This window comes from Euphorbia lathyris, chromosome 4 (assembly GCF_963576675.1).
Source record: "Euphorbia lathyris chromosome 4, ddEupLath1.1, whole genome shotgun sequence".
Classification (NCBI taxonomy): domain Eukaryota; kingdom Viridiplantae; phylum Streptophyta; class Magnoliopsida; order Malpighiales; family Euphorbiaceae; genus Euphorbia; species Euphorbia lathyris.
Window position 1 is genome coordinate 45,385,571 of NC_088913.1, and position 13,789 is coordinate 45,399,359.

General features: G+C 34.0%; 1 protein-coding gene across 1 annotated transcript; it reads right to left on the reverse strand.

Annotated features, from left to right (window-relative positions):
• Positions 1–7,347: 7,347 nt before the first annotated feature.
• On the reverse strand, positions 7,348–12,249 carry LOC136227777 (protein OBERON 4). Its single transcript, XM_066016528.1, has 2 exons — positions 8,635–12,249; positions 7,348–8,070 (listed from the first exon to the last, which is right to left on the reverse strand). Exons 1-2 carry the CDS (start codon positions 11,714–11,716, stop codon positions 7,526–7,528), a joined length of 3,627 nt encoding a protein of 1,208 aa, XP_065872600.1. The 5' UTR covers positions 11,717–12,249; the 3' UTR covers positions 7,348–7,525.
• Between the last annotated feature and the right edge of the window lie 1,540 nt (positions 12,250–13,789).

The window sequence follows — 13,789 nt, forward strand, 5'->3', positions numbered from 1 at the left end:
AATTTAATTGGTTGATTACATAAACTATTTATGTAATATTTTAGTCAATCAAATTAACTTTTAAATTAATTTTACTATCAATTTAGTCCTTTAATTAACTTTACTATCAAATTAAACTTTTAATTAAATTTTGTATCATTTATATTTTATTCTAATTAAAATATATCAAATATAAACTTAATTAGACACTCAAAATATAACTATACAAAACATTAATTATTTGTGCTCAATTATTTTACCAAAATTATATAACATGTTTAATTCAACCGTATCCCATACAAATAATTAAACATCAAATAACTTTGCAAAATCAATTCCAAAACACATAACTTTTAAGACGAGAGATTATAAATTATCGTGTTTAACTATTTTACAAAACTGTCTAACGTGTTTAACCAATATATCGAATATAATTATTAAGCACAAAACGGTTTGTAAAATCAAATTAGAACACACATAATTACCATATCCTTTTATTAATTATAACAATTATAAATTAATAAACTTATATGTGTTGATTCGTTGTTTCAAACTTTTAACTTTGTATCAATGAAATAGTTCGTCTAATGAACCGTATCGAATAACTTTTAATTAGACAACTCAATTCAATCTATACAATTTTAAAATAGACAACGATCAAATCATGTGGATTAATTAATTCTATATATATTAATATAGTTTTCTGAAAAACCAAAGAATTTCTCAAAAATTAGAAACACAAAATAAGTGTGACGGGACGAAAACCGAGTTCGTCCCCATCACGGATCGTATCCGTGTAGTTAGGCGGCATTGCTGCCAAAAGCAGCAATTGCCGCCCAACTTAATTAGATGTGAAGTGGAACACAATAACTATGTTCAACTTACATCTATTAGTTTATTTTATTTTTATTTTTTATAAACAAAACTTTAAATAAACTTCTTTACATTTTATTTAAATTAAAATCTCCAACTTGAACAAGTCGAAACCCGTAGCATATGCTGCTGTGTTCCAACTTTGTTCAACATAATTTAATTTTAAATAAAACTCTTTTATTTTAACTTTTATATATATATTCTACAAACTATTTATATTTATATATATATATATATATATATATAACCCCTTTTAAATATATATCAATAATTAATCGATTCTAACCGTTTCATTTAAATAGTTCAAAAAAATCAAATTTCAAAGATTAATCTAATTAACTCTTTTAACGATTGAAACGGTTAAACCCTTAATCCACAAAACACGTATATCACATATACAAACCTCGTTTTAATCAACCGTTTAATTCTACAAACCCCTTTGTTAATTAACCGAATCATAAAACATCTTAATCTCATCTTAACCATTTATCTTTACATTAATTAACTAAATCAAATTTATTAATTAACCTAACAATAAATCTATTCAATCTAATTGAAAAACCCTTTTATTTACATATATGAAATAACAGATTAACATAGGCTCTGATACCAATGAAGGAAAATAGACAAGACTAGGCGCAGCGGAAATATAAAATTTTATCTATTTTATCTATTTTCCTTTTCCAAGGTCTGTTAATTGTTATTTCATATAAAGAGGGATAGAATGAAATACATTTTCTGAAGAACTATCTACAGTTGCGAACGAAGTGCTCACAACTCTTAATCCGTGTATCACGAACAACAAAAAACACAACACAGAAAAGAAAGACGATTAGTAATCAACCTTAATAAATAGCAATCGCAATGACTGCCTCTAACAGAATCGATACGAGATCAAAGAGAGAGTAAGAAAGATTATAATTAGCCGAGACGGTTTCGGAACGGTTCCTCTTGCCCCCTTGTATGTGTGTGTCGAAATATGTAGGCTAGGGAGTCTATTTATAGACTTCTCAAAACCCTAATCCTAGTTGTGTTAGGTAATTAATTAATTAAAATCTTATTCGGAATAGAATTACTAATTAGATAATTAAATAAACACTTTATTATTATCTAAATAATAACTAATTATATCTAGATAATATTACTAATCAAATTAATAATTTAATTATTGTTAGGGATAATTAATTAGAGTTTCAATCACATTAAAAACCTCTAATTAATATTATCAAATAATCCTTTAATTTAATTTATAATCATAATCTAATTATAATTATTAAATCAAATTAATTATCCCTAATTAACTAATAAATTTCGACCCATATTAGTGTCTCACTAATTACATTTTCGTCCTCTGGTTCCAAGTCCCATATGCGACCCATTAGATCCTTTATTGCCACTAGCCGTATATATCCTTTGAGATTAATTCATCATGATTAATTTCAACATATATATAACGGAATACCATCGCGAGCTGTTACTAGCAGAACCTATGATATTCCCCCAGAGCAATTAAGAAGTCAGGTTGATAACTGACGTTAACCTTTCTGCATTAGGTACAGTATAATACGATCCTTCATGAACTATATCCTGTTGGTCAATTCCTTATAACCATAGAACATGTCAAGGTTACATATAACGAAGAGTCTGTTTTACTTGTACAGGTTGACTTCACTCTGAAAGATAAGTTAAGTGAAATATGTATTTCTACTCTTAACTCTATCACCTTGCAAGGATTTCAGTTAATTCACCACAAGCGGCCATTTGGATATATCTCCCACTTATCGGGAGTGACGAATGCTCAATCTGACATTAACTATTCTGCAATTAGTTTGTGTGATACCCAACCATGCTCTCACACACCCCATGCTCTCACCTGTTGGATCGTGCTCGCACAGAATCAAAGTATCAAACTCCAGAATCACTAATTAACGAATGTTTGAGTCTGAGGATTAGTTATACCTACTAATACCAATGAGATGAACAATTGACACATTAGATAAATCAATCCATACTGTTATCTCAAGTCGGGTCCCAATCCTAATGAACTCCTTCACCGGATCCATGTAACTGTCTAGATATCTAAATATCTAAAGCTTGTGAGATCAGCTTTCTGTCTCGACAGAAAACATTGTTACATGCAAGTCTCAACAGTGATATGTCAACCCCTATAACATATTACTTGACTTGGGTTGATTTTAAGTCTATTGGTCTATTATAAAGTATAGTCTCACTTCATGCTTGTATGAACACTTTATAACTACTTAAATAAATTTAGGATTACTTTCTTTATGAAAGATTTGTGCCTTTATATATAGTTACATTTTAATGCTATATATCTGATGAAACAAATGATTAAATAAACAATTTATTCATTAATATCTATATCCTAAAATAATTGTCTATAGGACATAAACCCCAACAAATATAGTAGGTGGTGCAGCTAGGGTGGAGAGAGGCAAATGCAGAGGTCGAGGAGGAGGTAGAGGGGGTAGACACAATGCTCCTATGGATGGACAGACAATATTTACCACGAAATAGAGCCTTCAATATGACAAGGGGTGAGGCTCAAACAGCACCAGAGGTTATATCTGGTACAATTTCTATCCTTGATACCTTAGCTTTTATTTTGATTGACCCTGGATCCACTCATTCATACATAACACCTGAGTTTATATTGAAAATAAATGGGAAGGTAGAACCATTAGGATATGATTTGGGAGTTATCCTACCAGTTGGGAATAATATTATTGTAAATCAGGTTCTGAGAGATTGTCCTATAAAAGTGAGGGAAAGTGAGTTCCTTATAGATTTAGTAGTTATGGGTTTAGAGAATTTGATATTATTTTGGGGATGGATTGGTTGTGTAAATATGAAACTAAAGTTGATTGTTATTCAAAGGAAGTTGTGTTGCATTTTAATTCAGAATCAACAGTGTTATTTGTTAGGGAGAGAAATGTTGTGCCGTCTTGTTTAATATCTGCAATTCAAGCAATCAAATGGATTAGAAATGGGTGTGAGGCATATTTAGCGCATGTTGTGGACACTATGGAGGATGGAGCCAAATTGGAGAATATTCCAGTGGTGAGAGATTTTGCAGATGTATTCTTAGATGAACTACCAGGATTACCACCTTATAGGGAGATCGATTTTCCTATTGAGACCATACCAAGAGTATCTCCTATATCAATTGCTCCATATAGAATGGCTCCAATTGAATTACAAGAATTGAAGAAACAAATAGAAGAACTACTTGAGAAGGGGTTTATACGACCCAGTACTTCACCGTGGGGAGCACCTGTATTATTTGTGAAGAAGAAAGATGGTAGTATGCGACTGTGTATCGATTATAGACAATTAAACAGGATGACAGTGTAGAACAAGTATCTATTGCCTCGAATTGATGATTTTCTAGATCAACTTAGAGGAGCTCGTCATTTTTCAAAGATTGACCTAAGATCAGGCTATTGACAGTTGAGAGTTGCAGAAGCTGACATACCTAAAACTGCTTTTCGAACAAGCTATGGCCATTTTGAGTTTCTTGTGATGCCTTTTGGCTTGACTAATGCTCCTGCAGCTTTCATGGCATTAATGAACAAGACTTTTCAGCCATATCTAGATAAGTTTGTTGTGCTATTCATTGATGATATCCTAGTGTACTCAAGGACTGTGGGTGAGCATGAACAACGTTTGAGAATTGTTTTGAAAATTTTGAGAGATAATCAAATGTATGCAAAGCTGAGCAAATGTGAATTTTGGATGGAGGAAGTTGTATTCCTTGGTCATGTGGTGTCAGGTGAAGGGGTTCAATCCGACCCTTCCAAAATTAAAGTTATTGATGAATGGGAACCACCAAAGAATGTTACGGAGCTTAGAAGTTTTATTGGGTTAGCTGTCTATTATATATATAGTTATATAGTTGCACATATTAAGAAAAATAAATAAATAAATAAAAGTTCAAGAATGACCTTTGCTTTCGAATTAACTTCCTCCAAAATAAAGTTCAATTCTTCACCCTTAAAATTAAATAATCCAATACGAAAGCTCAAGTCAATTGAAAAATATTAAGTCTCGATTCCGAAATTTATTAGTTTATGGTAGGTCGAAATTCGCACCCTCTATGAACAGATTAAATAGTTTCAAACTCACAAGATATTTTGTTAATAATTTTGCAAAGGCAATAAAAAGGATCTTTGAGATTTTAATGGAAAACCCGAAAGCATAAAGTAACCCGAATTAATTGTGAGGAATTTAAGCTGAAAGAGTACATATAAACTATATATTCTTTCACAATCTTCGAGAGATTTACTTAATTCGAGTCATAGAGCTTGCACCAAATACCGAGTTATCTGTTTCGCCACTGAAATAGTTTTTGTGCCACTCTCGAAAAACAAAATAAAAATAAAAAGAGAGTTTGAAGTATTTTCAAACTTTTGCGAGCACTTTCAGTTCATTACCTTCCCACTTGCTAGACAACCAATAGTCTTGATGCAAATCAAATTGGTGCTCAAGCTTGTGTCTCACAATTAACCTCCAACCTCCATTGTAAAAAGCCTTAACCTCATTACAACCCCAACCGAGATCATTTTTAATATTGTTTTATCTGTAACAAAATGGAGGTACTCTGATAAACGTACAAACTCAATTATGACCTCGGATAAGTATAAAAAAGAAAGTAAACACCTAGTCACCTAAAAACTTGTGCGATTGAGTGAACTATCTTTGGCGAGGTGTATTAGAGTTCTCCGTAGATAATCAATTTTGATTTCAATATTTCCTATTAAAATTAGCAATGAAATTTCAATACGGAATTTGGCAACCCTTCCATTCCCATGGGTGCTCATAGGAGCCTTCTCATAAAATCTCAGTTTCAAAAACTTGTACTTAGTTAAATCAAGGAGGTTTGTTTATCAATTTCTCCATCCTTTGTCTTTCGAATTTATTTAATTGAGGACAAGTAAAACTTTAAGTCCGATGAGGTTGATAGGAATGTTCTATCCATATCTTTTGGGATAATTTACAATTCATTCTTGAGGAATAATTAAGTTTCATACCTAACTTCATGCATATTTCAATAAAATAAAATAAAATAAAAAAACAAATTATGCACTTTTAGTTAATTTTGATCATTTTTAGTCCCTTTTATTATAAATAAATAGTTTGATTAATCTCAGAGTCAATGATCATATTTTACAGACTACATGAAATGAGAAAAGGCCTCACCTTAATGGTTTAGGCTCAGGCAATGGTGGGAAAGCAAACATGATGTGCTCTACATTTCTGACTGAGTTAGGACCTGTATTTTATTACTTAATTTCAGTAACAATCAGTTCAGTTTCAGTAACAATCAGTTCAGTTCAATTCAGTTCAGTAGTAATCAGTTCAGTTCAGTTCAACATTCAGTTTCAGCATTCATTATTTATTATAATTATAATTATTTATATATAATTTATTATCATTATTATTATTATTATTTATCTATAATTTACCATTATTTATTTATTATTATTATTATTTATAGTTTATCATTATCTATAAATTAAATAAAAATCAAGAAATGATAGTTTATTAAAGTATATATCGTTTAATAAAAAAAAATTAAAGTATGCATCCATATTATGAATTATTTCTCAAATTTACCCAATTTATCAATTTTAGGGATAAAATTACACCATTTTAGACGTTAGGGGTAAAATTACTCCTGACCCAAAACGTTAGGGGTATTTTTGCACCTTAACCCTTAATTGTAATAAAAAACTAAGAGTTTGTATTCATATGAAATTTTGTATTTAATTTCATAGGCTTTAAATTATATGTAAATTTGTGTTTGTATGTAATTTGTATTTTTAATTTAAACTAGACTCATTTTTATTTAATGTCCAAGATTTTATCAAGTCGAGCTTTTATTTGATAATCAATTTAATTTTATCTTTAATAATATATTTATTTATTATTGATATTATTATTATTATTATTATTATTATTAGAACCATTATTATTATTATTATAAGTTTATTAATATCTAATATTATCATTAAAATTATTTTAAAGTCTAATATCATTATTATTGTTAAGTTCGGTAGCATTCAATTAAGTTTAGTAGCATTCAGTTAAATTCAGTTCAGTATTCAGTAGCATTCAGTTCAGTTCAATTCAGTAATATTCAGTTCAATTCAATTCAGTTTTTTTTAATAATAAAGAACAGAACCTTAGTTTCGTGCATTACACTTTTGCTTTAAAATAAATAAATAAAAACAATTATTCTTCCCTCTACAATAGTATTATCAATTTGTTCTTTTCTATATAAAGTTTTGTATCACCAATACATTATTTATGGCGAGAGAGAAATTTAGTATTTAATAAAAAATAGTTCTAATTAAGCTATAATAATTAAGAAAAAGATTTTTTTATATAAAAAGTGAAGTTTTGATTCCCTGTTTATTATTTAATAGTTTTGATTAACCTAAGAGATTCCCAAGCAGGCAGGAAGAATTAAGGTAAAGAAAAGGAAGATGTCCTTGTTAGTATTTCAAATTCAGCATTTTCAACACCAATGAGAATATTAAACTTAAAATCCCCTCAATTAAATTGCTCCCATATTCGGAAGGACCCTCTGTACAGGTTAGCAGTAAAGGAAACTGATAATACAACCTCTACATTCAAAACATAACTACTATCAGATGCCAAAGTTCCGTTTTGTTGCTTCCATTTTCGACAAAAGATCCTTAATCTCAGCTTCCATTCTCATCTTCATACTCAAGTACTCCCGGTGCGCCCTTTCCAGACCCTGGAATTCTTCATATTTTTCTTTACGCATCTCCTCGCTCTCCATTATCCGCAATTTTCCAATTCTACTTTTATACTCCTCTTCTATTTTTTCATTCTTCGCTATTGCAATTCGTTTCAGGCCTTCTGCTTCCCTTCTTGCATCATCTGCACGTGCTTGAAACATTTTCGCTTCTGCATGTTTTATTCTCACAATGCTCTCCAGTTCCTCAAATACTGGTGCTTCTTTTATGCCACTACCTTTCTCATTCAAATCACTATCAAACTTACCAACTAGGCTACTGCTTGATCTTTCCATTTGAGGACCACCTTTTTCTGTATATACAGATTTCATCCAAGTTGCCTCATCCCGGCTAGCCCCACCATTATTTCCATTTCCTTGTTCCTTCCCACACAAAACAACTGAAGGATTGCCAAACTTGGAAGGATCACTCTCTGCAATCACAAAGGATAACATTTACAAAATGCTATTCATTCATTTCTAGCGACCTATGTTTTTATTTTGTTTTTTCCTAAAACTGCATGGTTATTTCTATAACATAAACTTCATAAAATAGCCTTCAAGCCAAAACAGACACCCAGGACGCAGAAGCTACTAAGGAGAGTGTCCATGCCGCAATATTATTTCACTAATACCAATCATTGCATCTGGCAACTTTAACTTGCTGTCCTACTGGATGGGTTTTCATCTAATATTTGGAATGAAGTTAAACGAACATGCCAGCTGAAAACAAAATCTGGCGCTAGGAATATATTCTAAATTGCTAGGACTATCATCATAACATCAGTTATAAAATAAGAACTACCTATATGGAACAATATCTCATCATGCAAAACATCTCATAGGAATAGCAACCAAACTTGTCACTCTAAGCAATATACTAAGCACGGCATATATTTCAACCAAGACCAAAAAATGACGTGTACCTATTTGGGGGATAGAGATAATATAACTTTAAAAAGGGTCAAGCATATAAAGAAAGTATAACAAGTGCTTACCAGTTAAGAAGCCCATGATATAGGTATAAACCTCTGGAAGATTAGACTTAATTGCCAATTTTTCCAGCATTCGATCAGCAATTTCATGCAACCGCCTCCCTCTGAAATCCTTGCTGGCACTAAAAATTCTTTTCACATATTCAAGTTCTCTAGAGAATGTTTCTGTTGTCCATGTCTTGGCAAAATTTTGAAACACCTCCTTGACAAAGCCAAACATCTCAGAAGGATGATCACAAGCAACACAGTGAAATTGCACCTCGGTAGTTCCCTGTGTCCCTGTAACACTCCTCCCATTTCTGATGTACGACTCCCGCAATGCACAATCCGCGTGACACCAATGGAGGCAAACATCACACCCAACCCAACTGCATGTTTGATAAGCCATGTCAAACTTTGAACACACCAGGCACATGCATGCGCTGCAAAAACCGTTCTTCTTCACACAAACCTTGCAATCACATTCATCCACAGGCAACGGATTTCGGCAGGAATGATTTCTACATCTTAAATTCAGGAATATCTCAGCCAAATCGGAAGACGAAATGTTACTGTCCACTTGAAGATATTCCCATAAACCGGTCTTCAAGGCAACCAGTATCTCCAATTGAAACCTGTGAGATTTCAATAGCATGTCCAAGGTTAAGTCGGACCTGTTTTGAAGAACACTCTGATATGCATAAAGTTGACCTTGCTTGTCCGCATTTAGCATGACCTCCCGAATACTCTCCTTCACCAATGATGCAGATTGTGCTGTCATTTCATGGAACTTTCTAGCCATTACATGAATAGGATCTGAAACTATTCTGCTGATTATAGTCTCAACAAAATCAGCCCCACCTATGAGAAACTGTTCTTGTTCCTTCTGACTATTGCTCCTATAAAGGCTACTGCCATGTTTCTCCCTCATGGTTCGCTTCTTATCAAGGCTATAATTTGAGCCAATATCATGAGATCCAACACTTTGAGAAGGAGATCTAGTTTCCTCTGGATTCTTTGTCTTCCCAGACAACTGTTTATGAAAACTCAACTGCCTTTCTAGTCCATTAGGCACTTTTGAGCTTCCTTGCAGTGCCTGACCATTTGCCACACCTTGAAGCACTTGAGACTGCTGAAGAGAGCCATTGCCATTCATCAAAACTCTTTGATATAAAGGAACATCTTTAGGCTTAGAATCATTTTGGGCCTGTCCCTGCCAATTTCCTTGATCGATTCCTTGAAATATTGGACGGCTATGTACAGATTGTTCATAGTTGTCCATGTCCAAGGAATTCTGTGTTAGAGAACAGCTTGGATTGTGGAAGTACGACTGAGAACCTGAAAAAGACATTGATCCTGTAAAACCATCAGAATTAGTAAGAAACGTGCTGAAAGATTGAACACTTCTCCCATGGCTAGGGGAACCAGGTGCCTGAGGTGCATCTCTTGAAGCTCCAATAGGTAAAAGTACATTTGGCAAACTTAGAGAAAGATCAAGTGGTTCCAACACCAGCTTCTCATCTCTAGGCTTACTGGCACCTGATTGTTCTGCTTTCTCTGCTGGAGAGCTAGAGAACAACTCAAAACCCCTAGTACTTGGCCCTTCCATATCATCTTCCCCATCCCTGCTAGTTGCAAGATCTCTGGATTCTCTCTCGATCCAAGCACTATCTTCTGCAGAATCAATGGCAATTGTTGGTGATACAACTATGCTTTTGCCTTTATCCTTCAAATTTTGGAACAAACTCTCTGTAACCAGACCAGTACTCACATCAGCCATTCCATTCTCTTGTTTAACTTCTCTCTTTGACCCTGGTACTTCATCATCTTCCACCTTTGCCTGAAGATCAATACCCTTCTCTCGCTTATTTTCCTCTTCCATGTATATGGCCTTCTCAACCGCCACTTCACCATGTTCAATCTCTTCGCTCAGACTGTGCTCATTCACACTCTGAACCTCCTCACCCTTTTCATCCCCATCCACACACTTGACTTCATCTTCACCTAAGCTAGTGTTCCTATTTAAGTTGTCACAGTTTGGCATCTTATCAACTTTTTTCACCAATTCTTTCTCCATAGATACACTTCTTTTGTCAGGTAGCTTTTCAGTTTCTTTGACTTCAGTTTCATTGTCAGCATTCCCATTATCAAAACCGGACACAGTATTATGTTTGCCTCCTGCGTCATCATCAGTTTTAAGTTCCTTGCCGATCTTTGAAACTAATTCTGGCTCTGGCTCTGGCTCTGGCTCTGGCTCAAGCTCTCCTTCTTCCATTTCACTGCTACTACCACTAGCAACGCTCTTGACCTCCATTTCAACACTTTTGGCCTCCATCTCAATGTTCTTAACCTCTTGTTCCATCTTCTTCCCTACCTCTACACTCTTGGATTGCTCACTCCCTGAATCCTTAGACCATGTGGGAGATGACCTTGACTTGGGAGTAGATGACCTCCCCTTTCCATCATCCCTTCCAGTACCTCTCCCCACCCTGCTTTGTTCGCTCCCTGAATCCCTTGACCATGTGGGCGACTTCACATCTCTTAATCCCTTAGGAGAAGACCTACTTGCAGCACTCAATCTGTCCTCGTTCGCACCTCTACTACTTCTAATCTCTTCAAATTCCTTAGTCCCAGCACCAAATTTCCTCCAAGAAGAAACACTGCCTTCTCTTCGCGACCTGTCCCTTTCAGACCTAAACCCTTTCGGGAACTCCCTCCGCGAACCACAAAAACTCTCGGATCTATGAATATTTCTATCACTGCTACCACTCCCACTTCCAGCGCCAGTTCCCCCTCCCCCACTTCCCATATGCCCTTCTCTACTGCTATATCTATCAAATCCTAACCCTATCCCTTTTCTTCGATCAAAGCTATCAAAGTTTTGATCTGCCCGCTTCCTGACCATCCTCGAATTCTCCCGATTATCATCATCTAGTGATCGATCCCGATCGTACCTGCCCGACGAAGATGAAGTGGACATCAATCCCTTCCTTACATTATCCGATTTGTAGTAGAAGCTGCGGGACGATCGACTTGGATTTGAATCTTTAGCGGAGCTCTTCTCATTATAGGAATCAAGATCATCAGTCGATCGCAATCTCTTCATCTCGAAAATCGTTGGAAATCTTCTTTACACAGCTAAGAATCACCTAGAACAAGGACAGGAAGCCAGCAGCTAAATCTTGAAAAGTAAGATTGAGGTAGAAAACCCTAAATTCTCATTTCCTTGGGCAAAGAATTTCATAACTAAACAATAGTTTGTAAACGCAATTCAAATTCAAAAGCTAGGGCAAATCAAATACCTCTTAACTTGGAAGAAGAATATATTTAAAAAGTAGAAAGTCGGAAGGATTGAGCTTGAAAAGCAGGAGATATAATTCCCTAGATAAAGAAAAAATTAGGGAAATGAAAAGAAGAGATGTTAGAAGGAGGTTGAAGAAAGGAAAGATGTTGACCGGCGAGAAGAGACTAAACATGCGAAGGAGGAAGCCGGCGAGGATGGTAGGTAGGTGAGGAGTAGGGGAGAAGCGAGGACATATTAGAAAAGAGAAGAAAAGAAAAAGGTTAGGGAAGATTAAAGATTGTGTTTTCAATGGGTGTCAGTCAACGCAGATAGAGAGAGAAAGAGTTGGAATGTTGGATACGGAAAGTGCAAAAAAGCTAAGCATTTAGATTTTTTTTCCTATATATATTTGTGTTTTTGTATCCACCATTTAATTTTAGGATTTTCATTTCAATTGGTTATTCCTTATATTTACTTTAGTTCTCATTTTTTTAAATATATGACAAGATCTTTAACATTTATTACCATCAATTGTTACATTCTACGTTTAAAAATATATAACTATCTATACTTACTTTGTATAATAATTGAAACAAAATAGAATTTATAAGAAGTGTTTTAGAAATTTTGTTAGATGGGTTGCCAATTTAAGAATAAAGTGAATAAAATAATATTCTACATTAATATATTATTTATTATTAATTACTAACTCATTAATTAGAGTGATAAAATAAAGAGTTATAAGAAGATGAAAAATCACAAAGCGAAGGAAATCCAAAAGTCACAAATAAATCTATATATAAAGCATGATAAATAATATTCCACATTTATATTCATTGGTCATCGAAAATCAAAATCCTCACCGACCTTTAATTTTGATTATGTATTAGTTTTGTTCTTCACATTTTTTTAATATAATCTATAATTTTATTCTTATTTCAAATAATATAGTCTTATAATTCTGTTTTTACTTCATTAAGAGATTTGGATTTATTTAGGAACGGTTTCCATTGATAAACTGTATTAATATCATTTTCTTCAAAAATTGAAAGAATTTAGACTTTGATATCTCCAATTGAAGAAATCCGATGGAAATAGAAGAGATATGGATAACTGAAATCGAGAAAAGCAAGGGTGTCAAAATTTACAGAAAATCGTTATGTTTCTGAAGGTAATTATTCGATTTTTTTCTCATATAGTATTTGATATAACCATAACACACGTAACCCATTATCCACTTAAATAACCGTACCCACGTTCAGTACGGTATCTTACCGATAGCTCACAAGTAACTTCCTCTCTTATTCCTATAAATAGGTTTAAGTTCGAAGGAGAATGGGTTGGCTTTTAGAGAGAAAAAAGAATGTTATATTTTAAGATATCTGACTTAAGCATCGGAGCGTTTGTGGGAAGATCGCTTCCCACACTATAACAGGCTTGATCCTCAAAGAAGACGTTCAACCTTCATCCAGGGATGTTCAACCTTCATCCAGGGACGTTCAACCTTCATCTAGGAGGTTCGATCCTCAAGGAACGCGGACGGTCATCATCTTGATTGGAAGGACCGCCTTCCTTCAGAAGTTCAACAATTGGTCTCCCGTCTTACAAATTTATTGTTTAGTTCAGGCTACAACAATTGGCGCCGTCTGTGGGAAATCATCGATAAAAAAGCCATTCATTCTACGTCATCTACTTTTCATAATCAAAAGGGATGCCTCCCAAGAGATCTCAAGTTCCACCTTCTCAAACATCCCATATTCCGGATGAGCACGATGCACGCCAAGCCAATGAAGAAGAACGTGTGGAACATGTTGAAGACCAACATGGTCCATCAAGAGCTAATCCGCCCACTGTTCCCTTAGCGGACTATGAGGAGTTGAAGAAAAAATTTGAGGA

What these genes read in the sequence shown, in the direction of transcription:
- LOC136227777 (XM_066016528.1), bottom strand. Translation starts at nt 11,716, where the DNA reads ATGAAGAGATTGCGATCGACTGATGATCTTGATTCCTATAATGAGAAG. An exon ending in TATCATGGGCTTCTTAACTG is followed by an intron (nt 8,071 to 8,634) that starts GTAAGCACTTGT and finishes TTGTGATTGCAG; the next exon opens with AGAGTGATCCTTCCAAGTTT.